The sequence below is a fragment of the Prionailurus viverrinus genome, chromosome B3 (genome assembly GCF_022837055.1).
Source record: "Prionailurus viverrinus isolate Anna chromosome B3, UM_Priviv_1.0, whole genome shotgun sequence".
Classification (NCBI taxonomy): Eukaryota; Metazoa; Chordata; class Mammalia; order Carnivora; family Felidae; genus Prionailurus; species Prionailurus viverrinus.
In genome coordinates this window covers 89,073,271-89,100,395 of record NC_062566.1, presented here as the reverse complement: position 1 = coordinate 89,100,395, position 27,125 = coordinate 89,073,271, and the positions used below count along the sequence as shown (strand labels likewise).

The 27,125-nt window shown below is 37.0% G+C and overlaps 2 protein-coding genes across 2 annotated transcripts in view; both read right to left on the bottom strand.

The window, feature by feature from the left end:
* The window catches only part of PRPF39 (pre-mRNA processing factor 39), a 38,828-nt gene extending 33,132 nt beyond the window's left edge, over positions 1 to 5,696 (bottom strand). The window contains exon 1 of the mRNA XM_047863810.1: positions 5,552 to 5,696. The gene's annotated coding sequence lies outside the window, so the exon portion shown is untranslated. The remainder of the gene's footprint in view (positions 1 to 5,551) is intronic.
* A 9,165-nt stretch (positions 5,697 to 14,861) lies between these two features.
* The window catches only part of TOGARAM1 (TOG array regulator of axonemal microtubules 1), a 76,639-nt gene continuing 64,375 nt past the window's right edge, over positions 14,862 to 27,125 (bottom strand). The window contains exons 18-21 of the mRNA XM_047862057.1: positions 20,874 to 21,063; positions 19,234 to 19,453; positions 16,584 to 16,670; positions 14,862 to 16,005 (exon numbers count right to left, since the gene is read on the bottom strand). Of these exons, the coding sequence (XP_047718013.1) occupies positions 15,752 to 16,005; positions 16,584 to 16,670; positions 19,234 to 19,453; positions 20,874 to 21,063 (751 nt within the window). The 3' untranslated portion in view covers positions 14,862 to 15,751. The remainder of the gene's footprint in view (positions 16,006 to 16,583; positions 16,671 to 19,233; positions 19,454 to 20,873; positions 21,064 to 27,125) is intronic.

The following is a 27,125-nucleotide window of genomic DNA, read 5'->3' as shown; positions in this document are numbered from 1 at the left end:
TCCATTCACTTGGTAATTTGGTTTCCTTACCACTCTGAAATTTGCCAAGGTCACAATCTTCTTGTGTATAAATTCATTTGAATGCTTCCTAATTCATCTTTCTGATCTACTCTTGTTTTTTTTTGTTTTGTTTTTCTCTGATTCACTCTTCACAGCATCCAACAGGAATGATGACTTTCTACTTGAAAGGTTCTCTTTCCTTGCCTTTTCTGACATACTGCATTTACATAGCTTTCCTCCTACCTTCTTGGATTGCTCCCTTACCATTTGGAAGAAATTTTTTTCTTCTCACAGTCCTATAAGAATTGGTAGCACCCGGAGCGCCTGAGTGGCTCAGTCGGTTAAGCGTCCAACATCGGTTAAGCATCCAACATTGGCTCAGGTCATGATCTCACAGTTTGTGAGTTCGAGTCCCGCATCGGGCTCTGTGCTGACAGCTCAGAGCCTGGAGCCTGCTTTGGATTCTGTGTCTCTCTCTGTCCGCCCCTCCACTGCTTGCACTCTGTCTCTCACATTGTCTCAAAAATAAATAAACATTTTAAAAAATAAAAAAAAAAAAAAAAAAAAGAATTGGTAGCTCCCAAGATGTTATCCTCAGCTCTTTTTCTCAACCAACACTCTCCTTGGGCTGATAATGTTCTGCCATCTGATATATTTTCTCACTTGGCTTCCAAGTCACATCATCTCTTCTTCCTACCTCACTATCACTCTTTCACCTGAGTGCCAGTCTCCTGAGGCAAATTGGGTATTCCTCTCCTATGTGATATATTTTTTTTTTTTTTTTTTTTTGAGAGAGGGACAGAGTGCAAGCAGGGGAGGAGCAGAGAGAGAGGGAGACACAGAATCCGAAGCAGGCTCCAGGCTCCAAGCTGTCTGCCCACAGCTCAATGCGGGGCTCACAGTCACGAAACACGAGATCATGAGCTTAGCCAAAGTCGGACACTCGACCGACTAAGCCACCCAGGCACCCCTCTATGTGATCTTTTAGAGTGCCCCAGGACTCAATCCTTGGTCATCTACTCCTATCTCCATTAACTCCCCAATCTCACATGGTTTTAAATACTAATTATGTGCCAACTCCCAAATTCCCATCCAGTCATTTCAAATTATAAAATGTCCTTAAAAGAACTTCTGATCTCTCCCCCAAAACCTGCTCTATCCATTTCCTTCTCCATCTCTGACAGAAAATCCCTCCTTTCAGTTGCTCAGGCCAAAAATCTCGGGGACTCATCCTTGCTTGACTCTTCTTTCCCTCACACCCAACCAATTTTTTATGGAATCTTTTATATTCAGCATCACACTTCTTATAATTTTCATTCAAACCACTCATCTCTCATCTACAATACTATGACAGTCTTCCATAACCTTCTACAGGTCTCCCGCTTCTTCCCTTTTGCTGCATTCCACCAGCTCCCAATCCCCAGTCCATTCTCAATACAGCAGATAGTATTCTTTTTAAAACATAAACAAGACCATGTCACTCCACTGCTCTCACAGAGTAAAAGTCACTGCCCTTGCAATGACTCACTGTCCTTTTGACCTCATCTTCTCCTACCCTTGGCCTCACTCAGCCCCAGTCACAATGACATCTTGTTTTCTCTGAAACAGACCACATTCTCCAGCCTTAGAACCTTTTAGGTGACTGTTTCCTCTACCAGCATTATCTTCTCCCAGATACTCATATGGATAACTTCCTTATCTCCTCCTTCGTTGAAAGGTCACTTTCTCAATAAGACCTACCTGGACAACCCTATTTAAAATTGTAACTTGCTCCCCTCCCCAGCACACATGATTCCCTTTACCTTCCTCAATCTTTTTTTTTTTTTAACGTTTATTTATTTTTGAGACAGAGAGAGACAGAGCATGAACAGGGGAGGGTCAGAGAGAGAGGGAGACACAGAATCCGAAACAGGCTCCAGGCTCTGAGCTGTCAGCACAGAGCCCGACGTGGGGCTCGAACCCACGGACCCGTGAGATCGTGACCTGAGCCGAAGTCGGACGCCCAACCGACTGAGCCACCCAGGCGCCCCATCAATCTTTTTTTTTAATATTTATTTATTTTTGAGACAGTGCAAGCAGGAGGGGGGGGACAGAGGATCTGAAGTAGTCTCTGCACTGACAGGCTGACAGCAGAGAGCCTGATATGGGGCTTGAACTCACAAACCACAAGATCGTGACCTGAACCTACTGAGCCGCCCAGGTGCCCCTATTTTTTTTTTCTTTTATTCATAGTATTACACTATAACATGGTAAATAATTTACTTATTTGGTATACCCTAACATAAGAATTAACCATCCCCTTCTTTTTACTCACAATAGTATTGCTATAGTTTAAGTAATCATTATCTCCCTCAATAGACCAACATTTTTCAAACTGTAGACTGCTTCAGACCAGCTTGTTCTTTTTTGCAAATGAAAAATAAAATAGAAAAAAATTTTAGGGGTGCCTGGGTGGCTCAGTTGGTTAAGCGTCTGACTTCGGCTCAGGTCATGATCTCGCAGTTTGTGAGTTTGGGCCCCACATCAGGATCTGTGCTGACAGCTCAGAGCCTGAAGCCTGCTTCGGATTCTGTGTCTCCCTCTCTCAGCAGGCTCCAGTCTCTGAGCTATCAGCACAAAGCCCAACACAGGGCTAGAACTCACGAACCAAACCGTGAGATCATGACGTGAGCTAAAGTTGGATGCTTAACCAACTGAGCCACCCAGGCACCCCCAAAGTTTGTTTATTTAAGGAATCACTACACCCAACATGGGGCTCAAACTCACAACCCGGAGATCAAGAGTTTCATGCTCTACTGACTGAGCTAGCCAGGTGCTCCTATTTTATCTCCCCTCTTAAGTACTGTTTATCAAACTTTAGACCCCTTCAAATCAGCTTTTCAAATCAGCTTCTCATTTGTTTTTTAATAGAAAAATATAGAATTGAAAACAAAGTATCAGAGTTCAGGCACATATTGAGGGCCTATTGTTGAAACACATACAGAATGCAACTACTGTTTTTTGGGATTCACTATTACATGTACAAATTATTACAGGTCTCAGTCAAAAAGAATTGAAAAACACTGCTACACTAAGGCTACGGATAAATTAATATTACTGTAATGTTAAATTCAGAAGAACAGAGATCTTGGTTTTCTTCAGTACTGTGTTCCTAGAACCTAAAACAGTGTCTGGTATGTAACAGCACATTAAATGTCTGTTGAACAAGTGAGTGACATAACTTTTCAAACATACGAATCCTACAGTATTCCTCCTCATTGCCATTTACAAAGCCCAATATATTTTTCATGTCTGAGCCTTGGCTCACCCTGTTTTCTGAGCCTAACAAAACTTTCCTCCTTTTCTCAACTCACCAAACCAATCAATGCCTTTTTACTACATTGCACTTTCTTACAAAATCTTATTAGAGACCTAAAGTTCATAAGCACGAAAGAAAACATGATAAATTATAAACTGACAGCGTAGTACATTAAATAAATACAGTTCTTTATCATACATTGAACTTTTAGTTCAGTTATAACATACATTAAACATTTCACTAACAATTCAGCATGCCATCTTAAAATTTAAAAGGTCTTTTGGTGGATCACTTAACCCATACTTAACTAAGAATGGGAAGTCTAATTTAATGTCTTCTCTTTTAACTCTATAGGCACTCAAGATCATACTGTTTATTATTCTTTTCATAAGCAGAGCAACACACACAAAAAATCTAAGGACTAAAAAGTCAGTAGTTTGCGTACTGCAAATCAACTAGCTTTACAATCAGATACTCTGTTCCTCAAACACAGATAAGCCAATTTGAAAACAAATGCTGTTAAGAAAAGAGACTAATCACTGGTTTTGGCAACAACTTTCAGAGGCTAAACAGAATGTTCACACATAGACCTTTTTTAAGTTTCCACATATTAAACACTTAGTATGTTCTAAAAACTCAACTTTATATACACATATCTACATAAATGTCTGCGTCATCTTCAGGTCTTTGAAAAAAAAATCACCATTTGACTGGAACTACTACTACTTCCTATCTCCTTTGACTATTTTTCACATACACAGAAAATCCTATGTTCTACGTGGAATTACTTACTAACATACCACAGAAGGCTCTGTTCTATTTATTTAGTTTTTAAGATTTTATTTTTAAGTAATCTCCACACCCAACATGGAGCTCGAACTTGGAACCCTGACATCAATAGTCCCATGCTCTACTGACTGAGCCAGCCAGGTATCCCTGTTCTTTATCTTTAAAACACAGGCGTGCACACACACACACACACACACTTTTATCATGATTTATAAAATTCTTTTTCTTACTCAACTATAGGTAAGCAAGTAAAAATATTACCAAATACTCTGACACTAAAAAAAAAAAAAAAAAAATTCTGCTTTTCAATTCTCATTTCAAATATCTCATGCCACCTACTAATTAGCCATCTTTGGTCAACACCTAATTATTCCAGAGTTCAGAGTCTAAGAACTGTATTCTTTAGTAGAACTCCTTTAGTTCACTTTATCCCTACCAGAAGCTGAACAGTGGAAAGTTCCAACTTTTGCAACTCTAGAATGAGGTTATAAATGGGAGGAAGGAGGGGGGTACCTGACAGTTGTTTGTTTTTTTTCAATCCACTTAAGCTCCCAGAGAGACAAAACACTTAAGTTCCAACACGAGCTTCATACAAAACACTTAAGTTCCAACACGAGCTTCATGCTTCCCTGTAAGCTTCAACCTTTCCAGCTGTAAAAAAGTTTACAGTATTTCTGAACAGATTGGATCAGTTGCCAAATAACATGAAGTCCTTACAGAGAAGGCAACATGAACATCAAACTAAAAAATCGGCATAAAATAATATGGTATTATAATATCATCGATAAAAAGAGCAGTACTACTTACTAAATTTCAAAGCGAGAAAAACACACTGTTGGTCTCCGACTACAAAAGGTAAACATTATTTTTAAATAGATTTCTTTAAGAGATCCTATTAAGATCTTCAATGGCTGCTTTTCCTGCTTCTATCCTGTGCCGCCAAAACCTCTGGCCGGTATTTGAGGTGCTGTGACTCAGGGTCCTAAAAGTGTGACTAGTGTAGTCAGAACACGCAGCGCGCGCCCCTACAAGGCGCCTACAAGCTTTAATTAACAGAATTTGAATTCTCCCAATTCTCTAGCGGCTACTACTGAGTCCCTTCCATTCCCAGTTGTCCCGGCACACTGGTTTGCATCTCTTGAGGAAGCAAGGGCTTCAGACTCACCCGCAAAACGCTTCCTATATCAAGGTGGAGGCCCACATTTCCCCGCGCTCCGTAAGGACTCGTCAGAGAAGCGTTTGGTCTAACTAAGAAAAGAAACCTTGCACTGCTCCACCCAACAGGTGGGAAGGAGAAAGGAATGGACAGCTGGGAGCCGAGGCCAGGCCAAGCCTGGCCTCAAACACGGCGGGAGAGGGAGGCCGCAACCCCAGTGCGGCCTGAAACAAGGCAGGCCCCTTCCAGTCCCTCGAATCACCAACCCCACCCCCCAGGCCAAGTCCAAGACGCCCGCCCCAGCTGACCTGATGACGGATGCCACTCAAGGCCATGAGCCGCAGTCTGGGCCAACCGAGCCGAGGATGGCACTTCCACCGTCTCCGTCCCACAGCCACCGCGGCAGCCGCCACCAACACCGAAGCCGCCTCGTCGAGAGCGCGGCGCGCATGCGTCGGTGTCCCAAGGGGCGAAGGAGTCACGTGGTTGTGCTGCGCGCAGGCCTCGCCCTCAGCGGGATCCTAGGGCCCCGGCCCCGCCCGGTCTCCGCCTGGTGCACGCCCCGCCGTCACCGAAGACCGGGCAGCTGCTCCTGCTGTTTTCTTCCCTCTGTGGAGACTTTCTAAGCTAGAAGACGGTGTGTAGGGTCTTTTAAATTCTTGATCTTAAACACAGATACCGCCCCGCCCCACACCGGAAAGAAAAATATTGTAGAAAAAATGTTGTCTTTTGGGGCAAGTGTAAGGTTTTTCCCAACAATTTACCATTCTCCCTAGACATCAACAGAAATTCGGTCTTAAATCTCCATACTTCAGGATGATACGGATTCTGGGTCCTCTCAGGTCTCCTCACGAGGAAACAGAAAAAAAAAAAAAAGAGGAAACTGGTGGAAACAAGTTAGGGGCTTGAGGAACTGGTCATTAAAAGGATGTGTAAGATTATCTTCTGGACAAATATGAAGGCTTCTTGCCTTGACAATCTTAGCAGTCCTCTCGAATTACACTCCCATCCTCACTTTAAAAATGGGGTTTTTTTTCTTCCAATCCGGCCTCTATCCTGTTTCTGTTACAAGGTTCCTGAGTTCACACACCACCTACCATGCAATCTCTTGTTCAAGGTTCAACAGTACCATAATTGCACTGCAAGTTCCTCCTTTGGAATCTGATTCCAGAAATATTTCTTTGCAAGATGGCATTTCCTGTGCACAACCCTGTTAATCGTAAATCCCCTGGATACTAACTTTGCTTCCAAATATGAAAAGCGGGGGCACCTGGCTGTCTCAGTCAGAGGAGCATGGGACTCTGTCTCCGGGTGCTGAATTCAAGCCCCCCATTAGGGGTAGAGACTACTTAAATACAAAAATAAACTTTAAAAAATCAGTCTTCTTATGTCTACCTTTCACTTTCATCAAACTGTGTTGCAACTTTCCCTTTCCCTTTCCATTGGCACTTCTAATATTCAAGCTAACTTTTGGATTCTCAGTGCAGCTACACCTTTTACTGGTTTTAACCAGCAACTTTAGATGTTGACTATGGGAAGGAACAGTTAAGGGAATAATATATTGGAAAGACTGGCAGAATTTGCCCCAGCACTGTCATTCAGTGTTTCTGAGTGCCAAGCCGTCACTCCTTTTCTGGTTCTTCCAATCTTTCCTAAACTTATTACAAATTCTTCATCAGTAAATAAGATTAGCTCTGAGATAGCATTCCCCTCCAACAGCCATTTTGTAAAAATCTATCTACTTATTCTTTATTCACTGTAGATTCATTGTTTCTCTTTATCTAGTTTTCTAAATCTTACCTTTCCAACCAGTCAGTGCTCTTGCTCTCACTCTCCAGCTTTAAAATCTCCACTGGTTTTTTTTTTTTTTTTTTTTCCTGATAAATCTCTTGCCATTATGGCATCTGCTTTTTGGAAGACCCAGGCTAACACAAAACCTCACATAAATGTGAAATTTAAATGCAATGTGTTTTCTCCTAATTGATTACATTACCTTCCATATGTCAGTGACTCATGCAGTGGACATTTTTTGTTTTAGCATACAAAACCCTCGCTCTGTTTGGGACATCACCTCTCTCTGAAGCAGAGAGCCTACATTCCACTGTAGGAGCCAAAACTACTAGACACTTACTTTCCTAGTCCCCCTACACACACGCACGCGCACGCACACACACACGCACGCGCACGCACACACACACACACACTTAGAGATATGCACACATGACTCTTAAGGCCAGGACTCAGTGTGGGAGTGTGTGGTATCAGTGGGTGATGTGGTACCTCTCCTCTATAATACTGGCAGTAGTGTTTTCCCCAGACCAGCTCTGTGATGCAATTTGGACATTCTTACTAGCTACCTAGCCTCATAAAAAACTATAATAACAGATGCTTTTTATGAACTCTCTTCTGTTTGAATTAGGCATCTACAGGGGCTCCTGGGTGGCTCAGTTGATTAAGCATCCAACCCTTGATTTCTGTTCAGGTCGTGATCTCATGGTTTGTGAGTTCAAGCCCCACATTGGGCTCCACACTGACTTTGTGGAGCCTGCTTGGGATTCTCAACGCATACAGTACACATATGGCATAAAACTGCAGCCATCTAGAATGACGTGCCCATGGAAGGCAAAACTTTTGGCAGAAAATGAAGGGTGGGGTGGTTATTTATACTAACACTGGACAGCTTAAAGACAGTGATAAGATCAGATTTCTAAATTCTTAGCTTAAAGTAGGGACCAAAAATCAAGGACTTCCTCTGATAGTAACAAAAGAATTTATTCTTCGCAGCCATGGGCCTAAAAGAGCCAAATACACTCAAAGTCTGAGCCCACAGATTGCCAAATTACAATGTCAGTTGAATTCATAGCCTTGTCAGAACTCTTCTGTGAAGATTAGGGCATTGTTCAGGAAAGAGCAGAACCAAAGAAATGAAATGGGCACATGGTAGAATTCAAATAATTTGAAGTATCTTTAACTCATAACCTCTCAGTGTTTGAGCCTCATTCATCAAACAAAAGCAACCCCTTCTCACTGGTCTGAAGAGATCATTCCTGCCTTATTTGGAAATCTATATAGACTTCACCAAATCTGTTGAGGCCATACCTTGCATGAAGAGGCCAGTTTTTCTCATTCTCTACTCCCAATACTTACATTTTTCCTCAACTTAGAATCAGATTCCAGCATATTCTGGGGGCCAGTTATAATGTCAAACTTGTATAGCAAGACTTAAATAGCAAGACAGTTGAAAGTTTACAAATTTACCTTGACAAAAGTATGGAGAATACATGAGAAATTTCATTGAGTGCTAGACGAAGAAGAAAATAATTTTAGATGAGATTATATATATGTAATATGTATTATCTATATTTATAATATTACATATTGAAATATATATGCATATATGTATATATAAATTCAATGGTTCTAATTGTTTTGTAAGAGTATTGGCATGAACTATTCATCAACAAATTTCCACTTACCTGTAACCATGTATCCCTAAGAGTGCCATGTACACTCCCTTCACCAAGATTTAAGAAATACACAGGAAAGGGGAGAGTCAGCATCTTTGAAAAGTACTACAGTCTCCAACTTACATGGTTCAAGTTAATGATTTTTCAACTTCAAGATGGTGCAAGAGTGATTAAGCACATAGTCAGCCACTCAGTCACGAGGGTAAACATACCCTTAAAACCATTAAAACACTTGGGGCACCTGGGTGGCTCAGTCGGTTAAGTGTATGACTTTGGCTCATGTCATGATCTCACAGTTCACAAGTTCAAGCGCCGCATCCAGCTCCGACAGCTCAGAGCCTAGAGCCTGTTTCAGATTCTGTCTCCCTCTCTCTCTGCCCTTAGCCTACTCATTCTCTCCCTCTCAGTCTCTCTCTCTCTCTCTCTCTCTCAAAAATAAAACATTAAAACATTTTTAAAAACATTAAAACACTTAAAACCATTCTGTACACATACAACCATTGTTATTCACTTTCAGTACAGTATTCAATAAATTACATGAGATATTCAACAGTTAATTATATAATAGGCTTTGTGTTACATGATTTTGCCCAACTATAGGCCATTGTGTTGTGAGCACATTTTTTTTAGTAGAAAATATTTTTTTATTATTTTTTTAATATATGAAATTTATTGTCAGATTGGTTTCCATGCAACACCCAGTGCTCATCCCAAAAGATGCCCTCTTCAATGCCCATCACCCACCCCTCCCTCCCTCCCATCCCCCATCAACCCTCAGTTTGCACTCAGTTTTTAAGAGTCTCTTATGCTTTGGCTCTCTCCCACTCTAACCTCTTTTTTTTTTTCCTTCCCCTCCCCCATGGGTTTCTGTTAAGTTTCTCAGGATCCACATAAGAGTGAAAACATATGGTATCAGTCTTTCTCTGTATGGCTTATTTCACTTAGCATAACACTCTCCAGTTCCATCCATGTTGCTACAAAGGGCCATATTTCATTCTTACTAGCCATGTAGTACTCCATTGTGTATGTAAACCACAATTTCCTTATCCATTCATCAGGTGATGGACATTTAGGCTTTTTCCACAATTTGGCTATTGTTGAGAGTGCTTGAGCACATTTTTTTTATTAAAAAATTTTTTTTCTAATGTTTATTTTATTTTTGACAGAAAGAGAGAGAGACAGAGCACAAGTGGGGGGAGGGGCAGAGAGAGAGGGAGACCCAGAATTCGAAGCAGGATCCAGGCTCTGAGCTGTCAGCACAGAGCCCGATGCAGGGCCAAACTCACGGACTGCGAGATCATGACCTGAGCTGAAGTCGGATGCTCAACCAACTGTGCTACCCAGGCACCCCAGTTCTGAGCACGTTTAAGGTAGCCTATGCTAAGCTATGATGTTTGATAGGTGTGTTAGATGCATTTTCAGCTTACAACATTTTCAACTTACGATGGGTTTATTGGGACATAACCCCATTGTAAGTCAAGGAAGATTGTGTGGTAGTTTTTCTCTGTGGCTGGGGGTGCTATAGTAGGGTCTTCTGTTGATATAGGTGCAGTGATTTCTATGGTGATACAAAGATTCCTAGATGGCAGAGAACTCAATTATTAGAGGCAAAGAAGCATAATAAGGATAATAGGGAGCAGGATCTTGTGGTGATTAAATGGTCTGACCAGCAGGGATACTTAGCAATATCTTTTTTTTTTTTTAAGTTTATCTATTTTGAGAGAAAGTGAATGTGAATGGGGGAGGAACAGAGAGAGGGAGAGAGAATCCCCAAGCAGGGTCCAAGCCACCAGTGCAGAGCCTGATGTGTGGCTTGAACCCACGAACCATGAGATTATGACTTGAGCTGGAGTCAGACACTTAACTAACTGAGCCACCCACTTGCCCCAAAGTTGTTGTTGTTGTTGTTTTTTAACATTTATTTATTTTTGAGAGAGTGTGCATGCACACACGAGCGGGGAAAGGGCAGAGAGCCAGGGAGACAGAAGATACCAAGTGGGCTCTGTGCTGACAGCAGATTTGGGGCTTGAATTCATGAGCCAAACCGTTAGATCATGACCTAAGCCAAAGTCAGATGCTTAACCCACTGAGCCAGCCAGGAGCAACAATACTTAGCAATATCTAATTGATCATGGGATCGAAATAGATGAATAAAATACTAAGATCTTAGTTGTTTTGTATTAAAAAAAAAAACTCTAAATAAGGGAATCACAATTTCTCACCTAGTTCCCATGACCACTTGAAATAAGGGAAGGAACCACTAAGGATTCTGCAATAATATCACTATGAAAATATCACTATGAAAGGGATCTCTGGCTACGTATCAAGGTAACTTCACACTGGGGGAAAAAATATGCTTTTCAGAATTGATTGGACACTGGTTCTGAACTAATACCAGTTCCCAGGGGCATAGAATGCCTTTGTGGTTCATCAGACAGAATGGGGGCTTATAGAATATGACAGATATTATTGACTGGCTCAGTCATATCTATTCCCACTACAATCCCTATTATTTTCCTCTACTTTTGAGACGAGGAAATGAAATACTCAATTTCTCAGCTTCCCATGAATCTAAGGGTGGTCAGTGAGATAGAGCTAGAAGTACATAAAAAAGGCCTCCTTTCCTAAGTAAAAAAAAAGTAGAAGCTCTAGAGAAACTCACCAGTGTTACAAACTTCATTAATTTTTGACTCCTCTATCCTCCAAATCTAAGTGTGTCATCAATTCAGTCAACTGTGTTACCAAGACATTTCAGATCCATTTTTTCAATTCTCACTGCTTCTACTATACTTTACTATCTAGAGTCTGACTCTGAGTCCTGGATAGATCAATACACTCCTTCCTACTGAAATTTGATTTAACTTTTTCAACACATTGCACAGGCAGATACTGTCAACTCATTAGACTGTAACATTTGATGAGATTTATTTGTCCCTTTTGGATTAGTGCTTCAAATTGACTTCCTTGCCTACACCCTTGCCTTGCTCCATCCAACTAACCCTCTGCTACTGGTTATTTTGCTTTATTTTTTAATACACCACTTCCACCCTTGAAAACATTGCTTTCTGTCTCCAGAATAAATTTCAAATTTATGTAACATTCACCATCTTATTCAAATATCATTTATTTAGCATCCAGCTTAGGTACTACTCCAGGTAGAGTGGTGAAAAAAAAAAGTAATTCAGGATTGGCCAAAATTTGGTACCACCAGATCATTCTGTCTTCATTTTACATAATGCTGTCCCATATATGTATATACACACACACACATATACATATGTATATGTATATATGTGTATAGTATATGTATATATATATACACATACATATATATATATTAACGACTACTTTGATAAATCTGTAAATTACTTTAAAATCTTTAAGTCTCTGCTTATCCATTGTTCTGCCCAGAGAGTTTAATTATGAATTAAGAATTTAGGTTCTCTGTTATAGTATGCTTTATGAAACCATGAATCATTAATGATAATTGAGTACTTAATTGATTTTGCCTTTGTTTGATATATTCAACCCCCCTAACTAGCAATGAAATAAGTAGGTTTAGCTTATCCTAACACTCGAGATTTCTATAGGGTTTGTGTTCATCTTTCTTCATTTGCTTCTGGCAAGAAATTATCTTTGTAGAAAATTTGAAGTTTACAAATGTTTTCTTATTCCTAATCCCATTTTAATTTTGGACCTCATGGTAGCTCAGAATATTCATAAGGTTTGGTAAGTGATAATAAAACTGGCTTCCAAATCCATGCTTTCTAAATCAAAGTCTTAAGCTCTTTACCTTCATATCTTGCTCCCCTTTCTCATCTCCCTTCTAGTCATTTCTACCTCTCTTAACACTGATAATTCACTGTCTCTGTCTTTTGCCTTATTTTTTCTCTTCACATTATCTTTATTTTCAGATTCTCTTCAGACTTTTACCTATTGTAACTGAAATTTTATTACATAAGTAACACATATTGCTAATTTCTGAAAAAAATAGAAATTGCATAATAATACACTGAAAAAAATTAACTTCTTTACTCATAGTTTACTACAGTTTAACATGTTGCTGTATATTATTCCAATTCTATTTTCTGTATGCATATATATTTGATAGAGACACTGCATTTATTTTGTAGTCAGACTTTTTTCCTTTAACACACTATGGATATTGTCTTGTGATTAAAGTATTTAACATTTTTTGTCCTGTGATTAAAGTATTTAACATTTAAAAACAATTTTTTTTAACGTTTATTTATTTTTGAGACAGAGAGAGACAGAGCATGAACAGGGGAGGGTCAGAGAGAGACGGAGACACAGAATCCGAAACAGGCTCCAGGCTCCAGGCTCTGAGCCGTCAGCACAGAGCCCAACACAGGGCTTGAACTCACGGACCGTGAGATCATGACCTGAGCCGAAGTCGGACACTTAACCAACTGAGCCACCCAGGCGCCCCATCATTTTTAATGACTATATGATATGGATTCCATTGGGGAAATCTGCCATTTAAATTTCTCTCTTTATTTTTTAGTTACAGTGTGAGGTGAGGATAAACTTTTATAATTATCACTACTTGTATAATTATTCCTTCATTCCAATTTATTCAGGCCTTCGGCTGCATTAGTTCTTTTAATCAGTGATCAGTCTCCAATTTTTGTTGACTTCTGGGTTGATAACAGTTCCTGATAACAGAGTGCTTGACTTCTGAGTGCTCATTATTAAGAAGTTACTAAAAGTGAGAAAATCTTTAAGGCCTGGGACTCTGTTACATGAGTATTTTATTTATAATAAAAGATAGCACTGGGGCACCTGAGTGGCTCAGTCAGTTGAGCTTCCGACTTCGGCTAAGGTCATGATCTCGCAGTCTGGTGAGTTGGAGCTCCGCGTCAGGCTCTGTGCTGACAGCTCAGAGCCTGGATTTGCTTTGAATTCTGTGTCTCCCTCTCTCTCTGCCCCTCCCCCGTTCATGCTCTGTTTCTCTCTGTCTTAAAAATAAACATTAAAAAAATTTTTATAATAAAAGACAGCACAGAGATTATGTAAAGTCCTCACATTAATAGTAGTGACTATTTACTGTACTTTTTCAGTGCAAAATTCAAACTACATCAACTCCAAAAAAAAAGAGATAATTAAGCTTATACACAAAGTAATGGTCTTTTCCCTTTGAAATTTAAAATTTACCTTCAATATATCCAACATTAATGCAAATTTAGTAGGTGCAAATTTGCAATGACACAGGGACAATGGTCAAAATTAATAAAACTTGGAATCTGTAACTATTGTTTCAATGGTGCATATCATTAAGGGTTAAAGCAAACTTTAATGACGATTTCAGATTTACAGCTAAGGTCAAAAGAGTCTAAACCAGGTGTTGACAAACTAGGCCAGAGGCCTGTTTTTGTCTGGCCTGAGCTAAGAATATTTTTTACATTTTTAAGACATTATAAAAAAATGAAACAAAAAACAAAGAATATGCCACAATCTGTCTATAGCTTACAAAACCAAAAGTAATTACTTTTTGGTCCTTTACTGAAAAAGTTTGCCAACTTGAGACCTAAACTATAGATACATAATAAAATACACTTAGAAGATAAAGCATTTAAGAAATATGTAACTATGAATGTATGTAACAATGCCCATAAACAGAAAAAGTAACCAAGTCTTTCCTTTCAGCTTCTCTTCAAATTGCTGTAACCCCCTGCACCCCCATTTTCTTCTTAGCACTCATGCAGTAATACAAAGAATCACAATTTAAAATGCAGCCAAATACATCAGAAAACCAGTTAGTGACACAAGAAGTGAAAAAGAATGAGGATAGTTCACAGTTGTAATAAAGTAATCATTGAATAAACTACAACACAGAACCATATAATTTTAGAACAAAACAGAACCTTAAAAATCATCTAGTCAGCTCTCACATTTTAGAGATGACAAAATGGGAGACCTAGAACTGGTAAGTGACTTGCCCAAGATCACATGCCTAATTTTCCTATAGTTCTATAGCTAGAACTATAATCCAGGTCTATTGTTAGGTCAATAGAGATAGGTCAATATTTTATCAAGTATACCAACTGAAAATGATAGGTTAGTATTACAATATATATACTTTTTATTTTAACAAATTTGGAAGTTGGAAAAATAGGACACCTCTCACATATCTACAGAAATAAATCCTTTTATTTTTATAACATTCCTTTTCTTTTTAAGATGCATACAGTACTTATAGCCCAAGAATTCTGAGAAAAGCCTATAGAAGACCTGGCACTATTTTTGAGAATTACACAACTGGGCAGCAAAATAACACCTTTATAAATGTCAGGACATATAGAAATAAAATTTAGTGTTTTCACACAAAAATAGGGAAGTTACATTCAACACGTTTTCTTAAACGTGCATTTAAAATGTTTAAGTGTTTTCTAAAACTTTGGTCACCATGCTTCATTATAACTTGTTAAATTTCACAATTATGTAGATGATTAAACCCAAATGGTAAGCAAATATATCACATTAACACAGCAGCAAAAGCAAGCTAATACTGCACAATCATATTAGCAGACTGATTTCAGAAATACATGTTTTTCACAAATAGCACACAAAAGTTAGTTTGTGATAACATAGTTCAATGACTTATTTCACTTCATAAAATAAGGCTGAGTAATGACAGAACATGATTACATGATAAAAAGTATATTTTTAATTACAAATCTAATTGTACATATAGGGCAATGAACTGTGGTTTCTATAGAACAGTGCAAATGAGCAGGACTTTCCTCAAAAATATAACTGGATTCATTCCATGGGCCTCAGATTTCATGAATATTAGGTTATATTAATTATTTTAGGTTTCTCTGTCTGTGATGGGTACAAGTGGTAGGGTTGATACAGAGCAGATGTGTGCCCACTGGCTGCAAATACAAATAGCCATTGACTTAATTTACCAGATGAGCAGTGCAGGCACTGAAAATGTAACTTGAAAAAGTTCCATTTGTCATCATGTAAACAATTTTGTTCATCATACTATATTTCATCAAAGATTCATAATTCATTTCATATTGTCATATCGAGCAATTCTTCTAAACTCTTTTTGATATGTGGTGGTTGAGATGCAGCCTGATTTAACAGATTCTGACCCATTTGCGCAAAAAGTGCTTTCGATAATTTAGCTGTGGCTGTTCGTATATTTCCTCCAGCTCCAGGCAAAGAGCCACTGTTTGTCATGTTCCCTAAGAGATGCCATAAAACAACCAATACTTTCTGTTCTGTGGCATGGGGCTTCCTTTGATAAAGTTCCGTAACAATATCTGAAACATAAAAATTTAGTAAACAGTCAGGTTTTTAAAAATATAAATTCAATTTTTGCTAATTAAGCAGCATATAAAATATACTAAGCTTCTTCTCTATGTCACTTGTCTTAAAATGTCAAGCATTTTAAAGAAGGTAAGGTCAGAAACTTTTCTCCCAAAGATTGGCATCTTCAAGTATTAGAATTCCACATAGGACAACTTAGCTCAGGCAAAATTAGTAAAGATAGGAATTAAACCCCAAATTCATCTCAATGTTTTCCAAAAAACATACATTTTTAACCCACTGATCTTTTATCAAATAAATAATTTGAAACAGTTTTTCATGAGTACCAATTTGATTTTAATGTCTATTTTTAAATGTGACAAGGAAGAAATTCTTACTGGAAAAAAAAAGGATAAACAAAAAAATTTGGGGTAAAAGTCTTAAAAAGTTCTCGTATAGATCATTATGCAATTCATTTCTACATTGTGGGTAATAATATTGAATTTGGTAGCTATCCCAAAAAGAAATTGAACTGCCTATCATTTTTCCTTAGTTAATATTTCTTTAGAAATAGCAATTAAAGAATATTTACCAGCAAGCTTTTCAGTCATATCCTGTTTTGCTTTTCCATTTAAAAACTGAGCTTTTGTGCAAAATGGCTGTAGAAGCAAATAATTGTCTAAACAAAAAGAATAATACAGACACATGTTTAAAGAGTTATGAGTTCTTACTTTTCATTACAAAGCATTAAAAGGAAAAGATACACAAATGAATGCAAATGTGTTAAAAAGATTTTTAAATCTATGTAATCAGTACTTAACATTATCTATAAAACCTTAATAGAATACTATTCTTATAGCAAATAAGAAATAAAATACCTCAAATAAGAGTTTTAAAAGAGCTATCATATGGCATAAAAAAGCAAAAGAATTGCCTATCTCCCAGTCATCTTATTCCAAAAAATAGAATATAAGTTTATTAAAAACAAACAAAATAAAAAAACAGAAAAAAACTACATTTTGGAGGGGGTAGTTTTTATTTTTACTGATTTTTTCAGTTTTAATTTTTTTAAGTTTTAATGCTCATTTATTTTTGAGAGAGAGAGACAGAGCACGAGCAGGGGCGGGGGAGCAGGGAGAAAGGGAGACACAGAATCTGAAACAGGCTCCAAAGGCTCTGAGCTGTCAGAACAGAGCCCGACACGGGACTCGAACTCACAAACTGTGAGATCATGACCTGAGCCGAAGCCGGATGCTCAACCGACTGAGCCACCCAGGAGCCCCATTAATTTTGTAATAATTATAGATCACAGGAAATTGGAGAGACAGTACGAAAAGGTCCTGTGTACTGTTCATCCAAAGGTTACATCTTACATAATTACAGTACATATCAAAACAAAGAATCTGACATTTGTACAATACCTGTGCATAATTCTAATCTACATCATTCACCTTCTTTGTTGATTTTTAAGTAAGCTTTACACCCGGGGCTTGAACTCATGACCCAGAGATCAAGAGTCATATGCTTTAATGACCAAGCCAGTCAGGCATCCCTACGTGTGTATAGTTCTATGTCATTTTATCACATGTGTAGATTTGTGTAATGATCACTGCAATTAGCATATGGAACTATTCTATTACCACAAAGATCTCCGCAGAGCTATCGCTCTATAGTCACATCCAGCCCCTCCTAGCTGTCCGCAAACCCTGATAACCACTAATTTGTTTTCCATCTCTGTAAATGTTACCATTTTGAGGCTATACAAAGATGCCATCCTACAGCATGTGATCTTTTGGGACTGTCCTTTTTCACTAAGCATAATGCCCTTTTAGATCCATCCAAATTGTTACATGTATCTATAATACTACTTTATCACTAAGTACTATTTTACGGTATAGATGTATCATAAATTTCTTCACTATTAACTCACTGAATTACATTTAGGTTGCCTGAAGTTTTTGACTTTTGTAAATAAAGCTGCTATGAACAAGAGTGTAACTTCTTGGATGGAAGTTTTCATTTCTGTAGAATAAATGCCTAGGAATGCAACTGATGGGTTATATGGTTAAGTGTATGCTTAGTTTTTTTTTTTTTTTTTTTAAAGAAATTGACAAGCCATTTTCTAGAGTGGATACACCATTTTATTTATGTAGCAGAGATCCAGTTTCTCTGAAATCTTGTCAGCATTTGGTATTATCACTCTTTTTTAATTTTAGCTGTCCTAATACTTGCTATAAACTGAATGTCTGTGTCTTCCAAAATTCATATGTTGAAACCCAATCCCTGTTGTTATGGTATTTGGAGGTGAGGACTTTGGGAGATGATTAGGTCATGAAGGTGGAGCCCTCATAAATAGGATTAGAGCTCTCATAAAAGATGCCCCAGAAAGCTCCACTGGAACCAGGAAGTGGGCCCTCACCAGATACCAAATCTGTTGGTACCTTGATCTTGAACTTTGCAGCCTCCAGGACTGTGAGAAATAAATATTTGTTTTTACACTGTCCAGTCTGTAGGTAGTTTGCTAAAGCAGCCTGAACAGATGAACATATTTGTGTAGTGATCATGGTCTTAACCTGCATTTGTATTTCCCTAATGACTAGTGATGTTAAACATCTTTTTTATGTGTTTATTTGCCATCCATATATCGTCTTCAGTGAAGTGTTCCTTCATGTCCTTTGCCCATTTTCTAATTGGATTGTTTGTTTTAATGTTCAGTTTTGAGAGTTCTTTATGTATTCTGAGTTCTTCCTCAGACATGTGGTTTGCAAATACTTACTCCAAAACTGTAGTTTGTCTCTTTATGTACTTAAAAGGTCTTTTGCAGAGCAAATGTTTTTAGATTTGATTAAGTCTAATTTATTGACTTTTCTGGATCATGCTTTTAGTATCATGCTAACAACTCTTCACCAAGCCCTCAAGTCCTAAGGATTTTTACCTATGTTATCCTTAAAAGATTTACAGTTAAGTTTTACATTTAAATCTACAATCCATTTTGAGTTAATTTTGCACCAGATGTGAGGTTGAGGTAGGAATGAAAGGACTGAAAAATCAAAAATAAGAGAAAGTTAATTTAATGGGTTAGTGTTAAACTCTAGAAATAATTTAAACTACTGAAAATATCACATTAAATGACAAATATTTAACATCTATGATTTCAACATTATACAAAGTACATCATGTGTAGGACAGAAAGTATGAAAGTAAAGTCAAAATAATTTGAGTGCAAAAGTAAGATTTCTTACCTACATGCTGACTTAGTGCTTGAACAACATTTGTGGCAGCAGCATAGATGCCTGGATTCTTAGAATTCAGATTGTTATCTACTATTGCTGGAATTAGCATGTTGATTATAGGAGATAAGTTGTCTTTAAGCAAAGGAATCATTTTGTGCATTGTTTCTAGAGCCACCAGATTTACTTTACTATTGGAATCATGAAGCCGAGATTTAAAAGCATCAAAGATCTGAAAGTAAATTGGTAAATAATTTAATGTGAAATAATGTTTATAGCTATTTAAATTCTTTTTGGCATTCTGTAGTATTTATCCTATTAATATACTATTTAAAAACATACACACAACATCTTATTTAACTTGAACATAGATAATAGGAATGTTATAAAAATTTGGATGTTAAATCTAAGTCTCAAACCTTCTTATAGCAAAATGACAGGTCTTCAAACATCACTTAGACATCCTAATAAATTCAGGTTGTGAAATTTGACTTAGTATGAAGATGACTGATTTACCGTAAATGTGATAAAAATGTTATTTTTTGGAAGGTGTGGTTAGCTTAGCTAACTCTAAGAACTCAAGGAAAGTTTTCATTTTTATCACTATTCATAACAGAATTAGATATGTAACAACCATAGAGATTTGATTTAGTTTCAGTTTGGGTTTCTTATGAGAATTTTATATGCAATTTCAGAGTTAAATTTTTACTACCTTTTAACCTGATTACTTTAACAATTATTCCTTGCTCTTTAGAATTCTTAACTTTAATAAGTTTAAGATATAAAAAGTGAATGATGAGCAAAATCTTTAGTCACATTAGGTGAGTGAACAGCTATTCTATGAGGCTGATATACATATACACATCTCTCATAAAAATATGAAAGTTAATATATAAATAAAAATTTTCATGGTTGAGAACAGTCTTCCCAAGAGATTTATTTTTACTCAACAGATATCAGAAAATGCAACTTTCTGGTGCCCATTGCATGATAATATGGTACCTTTCTTCTGAAAATTAAGAGACAACATTACTGGAATTAAGAGTAGTTAATGGTATGCTGGCCAAGTTTAATGCACATAATACAAATTTAACATGGGATTTTATTAATAAATCACTAATGGAATTAACTGAATTAACTCTGAAGAAGCATAAAACATCTATGCTCTGGTACCACTAACATTTATTACTATCTTCTTTTCTATTGCTTGTTGTCTAACATTGGTATATAAATTAGTATATATAAGATTTCTAATCTACATATAAAAATTTTAATATCTACTCTTAAGTAATATCAGAGCACCTAAATGCCCTGGTTTTTAAAATATTTATTGATTCACTTGACATATATGCACTGAGAGCTCTGAGAATACAGAGCTTTCAGGTTCCAAGAGCTCTGAGAATACAGAGCTTTCAAAGAGTTACCATCTAGTGGGAAAATTCAGACAAATTAAGCAGCTGTTTTCTTATATTATTATTTTATTTTCTTATTTTTTCCCAGTTACTTTGAATTGTTCTAGAAAGTAATTCATTCTTCTAAGCTTAACATTTTAAAGCAATACATATAAAGTACTAAGAGTTAGGGCAATTTTTTATACTAATGAGCTATTAGCTACATATTGAAAATGAAAATTAATTTTGACAGTTCATTACCTTCACAATGTTCCCAACAACAAGCTCTTGATTGTTTTCAGTATCTGATAAAAGCTGCTTAATCCCATTAATACGATCACGGAAGTCTTTTGCATTTAATAAACCTGTTATGACTTTAATGTATTCAGCACTTTCTAAGGAATTGCGGGGAACTGATTTTCTGGTGATGTCACGAATTTCAGTTACTTCTCTAAAGTCAAAGAAAGGTAAATTTAATTTCATTCTTAATATCCTATGAGAAACATAAACATAATGTATCTTATTACATATATATTTCTCAAAATTTCACAAACTGATCTGATAGCCACAAGGCTAAAGGGGGTCCCTGCGATCTCCCCCGACTTTGGTGATTTGCTAGGAGGACTCACAGGATTCAACATGTAGTTTTACTCACAGGTATGATTTATTACAGCAAAAGGATACAAAACAAAATAAACAAAGGGAAAAAGCGTAGGGGTCAGTCTGGAAAAAAACAGCTATAAGCTTCCAGGGGTCCATTCCCAGTGAAGTAACATAGGACAAATTTAATTACTCCAGCAACAACCTGTGACAACACATGTGAAATGCTGTCTACCAATGAACCTTATTAGAGACTCCAATGCTCAGGGTGTTTATTGAGAGTTGGTCATGGTTGGTCCTCTGCCTAGGATATACTAAAATTCCAGGCTCCCAGAAGAAAAGCAGGTCTTCAGCATAAACTATATTGTTTGCTCAAATAATTTTGGTATAGTAAACTACTCTTCATCAGTTAAGGAACAGTGGCAATCCTCCTGAAATCCTAGTTCCTAGATGCCAACCAAGGGCTAACCTTGTAAGTAGGACTTTCCAAAAATAGTAGTCTCAGGCCTGCTATGTTAACTCAAAATAACCATGGGAACTTGTGTGGGAGAACTAGAATCTTGACAGGATTTATTATTTCAATTACTATTACTAGCATAATTTTTTTTATTTCTATAAAGGGGTGACTCAATATGGCAGATAAATGATCCCTTTGAAAGAAATTAAGTCATGCAAATTGATAAGTCTTACAGACAACAGTAACAGTTGCCAGTTACCATTTCTGACTACCAGTATTTTTTTTTTTATAAATTTTTTCAACGTTTATTTATTTTTGGGACAGAGAGAGACAGAGCATGAACGGGGGAGGGTCAGAGAGAGAGGGAGACACAGAATCGGAAACTGGCTCCAGGCTCTGAGCCATCAGCTCAGAGCCTGACGCGGGGCTCGAACTCCCGGACCGGGAGATCGTGACCTGGCTGAAGTCGGACGCTTAACCGACTGCGCCACCCAGGCGCCCCTCTGACTACCAGTATTAAAAATGATGCTAACGGTATCTTAAGAGCACTGGTTAATGAATGACTCACAATCATCTTAAAAGTAGACACAGGATGGTGATCTAGAATGCAGATCTTAGATGTATTCATCCATTATTTTTAATTTATTTAAATAAATCAATCTGAGATTAATTTGTAAATTGGTTAATTCTATACAATGAGAAAAAAACAGAGGATTAAATTTATATTTAAACTAAGAAGTATATGATACATAAAAGGTGAAAAAATGAAGAGTAAAACAAAAGAACACCACAAGAAGTCATCTAATTACTGATACTTGTGTTTAAAGATGACTTTTTTACTGTTCAAAACAAAATGGATTTGATAGTAGAATAGCATTGAATATACCTTAGAGGGAAAGATACAGTAAGAGTGAAATGGAGAAACTCACTAGGTATATATTAACATCAATACAATTTATAAAAAAAGAGAATGCATTAAAATGATCATAGAACACAGATGCAAAGAACTTCAACAACGAAATACTAGCAACTGAAGCAGCAATACATTAAAAGGATCATACACGATGACCAAGTGGCATTTATTCCAGGGATGCAAAAATGGCTCAACATCTCCAGGTCAATTAATGTGATACACCATATTAACAAAATTGAGAATAAAAATTGTATCATCCTCTCAATAGATAAAGAAAAAGCATCTGACAAAATTCAATAGCCATTCAACAAACTGGATTTAGATGGAAGATACCTGAACATAATAAGACACATATGATAAGCCCAAAGCTAAGATCATACTCAATGATGAAAAGCTGAAAGGTTTTCCTCTGAGAACAAGAACAAGATAAGGATACCCTCTTTCGCCACTCTTATTCAATGCAGTACTGGATGTCTTAGCCAGAGCAATTATGAAGAAAAAGAAATAAAAGTCTCCAAGTAAGAAAGAAAGAGGTAAAACTGCCTCTATTCACAGATGATATACAGTTGGCCCTTAAACAACATGGGTTTGCACTCTGCAGGTCCACTTACATGTGGATTAAAAAAAATTTTTTTTTAATGTTTATTTATTTTTGAGAGACAGAGAGAGCACAAGCGGAGAGGGCCAGAGAGACAGGGAGACACAGAATCTGAAGCAGGCTCCAGGCTCTGAGCTGTCAGCACAGAGCCCAACACAGGGCTCAAACTCATGAACTGTGAGATCATGACCTGAGCCAAAGTTGGATGCTTATCCAACTGAGCCACCAGGTACCCCACATGTGGATATTTTTTTAAGTTTATTTATTTATTTTGAGAGAAAGTATGAGGGAAGGAGAGGCAGAGAGAGAGGGAGAGAGGTAAAGAATCCCAAACATACTCTGCACTGTCAGCGCAGAGCCCAAGGCAGGGCTCAAACTCAAACTGTGAGTCATGACCTGAGCTGAAGCTAGATGCTCAATGGACTGAGCCACCCAGGCACCCCTACATGTGGAGTTTTCATAGTACAGTACTGTAAATGTATTTTCTCTTCCTTATGATTTTTTTAACATTTAATTTCTCTAGTTTACTATCAGGATACAGCATTTAAAACATACAATATACAAAATATGTGTTAATCAACTGCTTATATTATGTTTATCAAGTAAGGCTTCTGGTCAACAGTAGGCAGTTAACTTTTTGGGGAGTCAAATGCTGTTTGTAGATTTTCAGCTGCATGAGGGCAATGCCCCTAACCCCTGCATTGTCTAAGGGTCAACTTTATATAGAAAATCCTAAATAATCCACCAAAAAACCTCAGAAACTAATGAACAAATTCAGTAAAGTTTCAGGATATAAAATCAATATATAAAAATCAGTGGCATTTCTACACACTAACAAAAAACTATCAGAACAAGAAATTAAAAAACAATTTCATTTACAAATGCATCAAAAATAATAAAATACCTAGTAATGAATTTAGCCAAGGTAAAAGATTTCTACTCTATAAACCCTTGATAAAAGAAACTGAAGAAGATATAAATAAGTGGAAGATATTTCATGCTCGTGTACTGAATTAATATTGTTAAAATGTCCTTACTACCCAAAGCAATCTACAGACTGAATGCAACCCCATAGAAATTCCAACAGCATTTTTCACAGAAATAGAACAATCTTGAAATTTTTATAGAACCACAAAAAACCTAGAATAGCCAAAGCAATTCTAAGAAGAACAAGGCCGAAGGCATCATACTTTCTCATTCAAAACAGCAGGGTATTAGCATAGAAACAAACACATGTATAAATGGAACAGAATAAAGAGACCAGAAATAAACCCAGAGGTTAATTAATCCACCAATTAATTTATGATAAAGGAGCTAAGAACATACAACGGGGCAAGAATAATCTCCTCAATAAATACTGCCAGGAAAACCAAACAGCCAGCCATATGCAAAAAGAGTGAAACTGGACCTCTATCTTACTCCATACACAAAAATCAACTCAAAATGGATTAAAGACTTAAATATAAGACCACAAAACTCATAGAAGAAAACATACATGGTAAGCTCATTGGCACTGGTCTCAGCAGTAATTTTTTGGATTTGACAACAAAAGCAAATATAAGCACGTAGGACCATATCAAAGTTAAAGCTTCTGCACAGAAGAAACCATCAACAAAAATGAAAAGACAGCCTACAAAATGGGAGAAAACATTTGCATATCATATATCTGAAGAGAAAGAGGTTAATATCCAAAAAATATAAAGACCTCACACAACTTAATAGCAAAACAACAACAAAAAACAAAACCAAAAACCTAGAAAACAAACACCTACAAACAAACAAACAAACAAAACAAATATGGGCAGAGGAACTGAATAGACATTGTTTCCAAAGAAGCCATACAAATGTCCAACAAGTCCATGAAAAAGGTGTTCAACATCATTAATCATCAGGGAAATACAAATCAAACCATCATGAGATATTGTCTCATGCTTGTAAGAATGGCTATTATTAAAAAGACAAGCAATAACAAGTGTTGGTGAGGATGTGGAGAAAAAGGAAAAAGGAAGTATACAGCAATACAGGTCTATCTCAAGAAGCAAGAAAAATCTCAAATGAAACAACCTAACCTTACACCTAAAGCAGCTAGAAAAAACAACAACAAAACCTAAAGCCAGCAAAAGAAGGGAAATAATAAAGATTAGAGCACAAATAAACGATATAGAAACAAACAACAACAATAACAAAAAACCAAAATAGTGGAACAGATCAATAAAAGTAAGAGCTGGATCTTTGAAAGAATAAAATTGATAACCCCTTAGCCAGACTTCTAAAAAAGAAAAGAGAATGAACCCAAATAATTAAAACCACAAATGAGAGGGGGAAAATAAAAACTAACTACACAGAAATAGAAATAATTATGAGAATGTTATGAAAAATTATATGCCAAAAATTATATGGACAACTTGGAAGAAATGGATAAATTCCTAGAAACATATAAATTACCAAAACTGAAACAGGAAGAAACAGAAAATTTGAACAGATCGATATCCAGCAAAGAAACTGAATCAATAATAAAAAATCTCCAAAGATACAAAAGCCCAGGGACAAATGGCATCACAGGTGAATTCTACCAAACATTTAAAGAAGAGTTAATACCTATTCTTCTCAAACTATTCCAAAAAGTAGAAAAGGAAGGAAAACTTCCAGATTCACTCTATCAGGCCAGCATTACCCTGATTCCAAAACCAGAGAAACAACTTCACTAAAAATGAGAACTACAGGCGAATATCCCTGATGAACATGGATGCAAAAATTCTCAACAAAATACCAACAAACCCATCAAACAGTACATTAAAAGAATCATTCACGATGATTAACTGGGATTTATTCCTGGGGTCCAAGGGTGGTTCAATATTCGCAAATCAATCAACATGATACACCACATTTTTAAAAGAAAGGATAAGAACTATATGATCTTTTCAATAGATGCAGAAAAGGCATTTGACAAAGTACATTATCTATTCATGATAAAAATCCTCAAGAAAGTGGGGATAGAGGGAATATACCTCAACATAATAAAGGCCATACACACACACAAAAAAAAAACACAGCTAAAATCATCCTCAATGGGGAAAAACTGAGAGCTTTTCCTCTACAGTCAGAAACAAGACAAGGATGTCCACTCTCACCACTGTTATTTAACATAGTCCTGGAAGCCCTAGCCATAGCAATCGGACAACACAAAGAAATAAAAGGCATCTGAAATCGCAAGAAAGAAGTTGAACTTTCACTATTTGCAAATGACATGATACTCTATGTAGAAAACCCAAAAGACTCCACCAAAATATTACTAGAACTGAAACATGAATTCAGTAAAGTCATAAGGTACAAAAACAATGTATAAAAATCTGTTGCATTCTTTTACACCAATAAGGAAGCAGCAGAAAGAGAAATCAAAGAATCCATCCCATTTACAACTGCACCAAAAATGATAAGATACTTAGGAATAAACTTAACCAAAGAGGTAAAAGATCTATACTCTGAAAACTATAAAAACACTGATGAAAGAAATAGAAAGGATGCCTAGGTGGCTCAGTCAGTTGAGTGCCTGACTCTTGATTTCAGGTCACGTCATGATCTCAAGGTGGGATTGAGCCCCAAGTCGGGCTCCGTGCTGAGCATGGATGGAGCCTGCTTAAGAATCTCTCTCTCTCTCTCTCTCTCTCTCTCCCTCTCTCCCTCTCTCCCTCTCTCCCTCTCTCCCTCTCCCTCTCTCCCTCCCTTCCTCAGCCCCTCTCCCTGGTTTGCACTCTCTCTCTCTCATTTTCTCTCTCAAAAAAAAAAAAAAATTGAAGACGGCATAAAGAAAACCATTCCACACTAATGGATTGAAAGAACAAATATTGTTAAAATGTTTATACTAACCAAAGCAATCTACACATTTAATGCAATCTCAATCAAAATACCAACAGCATCTTTCACAAAGCGAGAAGAAACAATCTT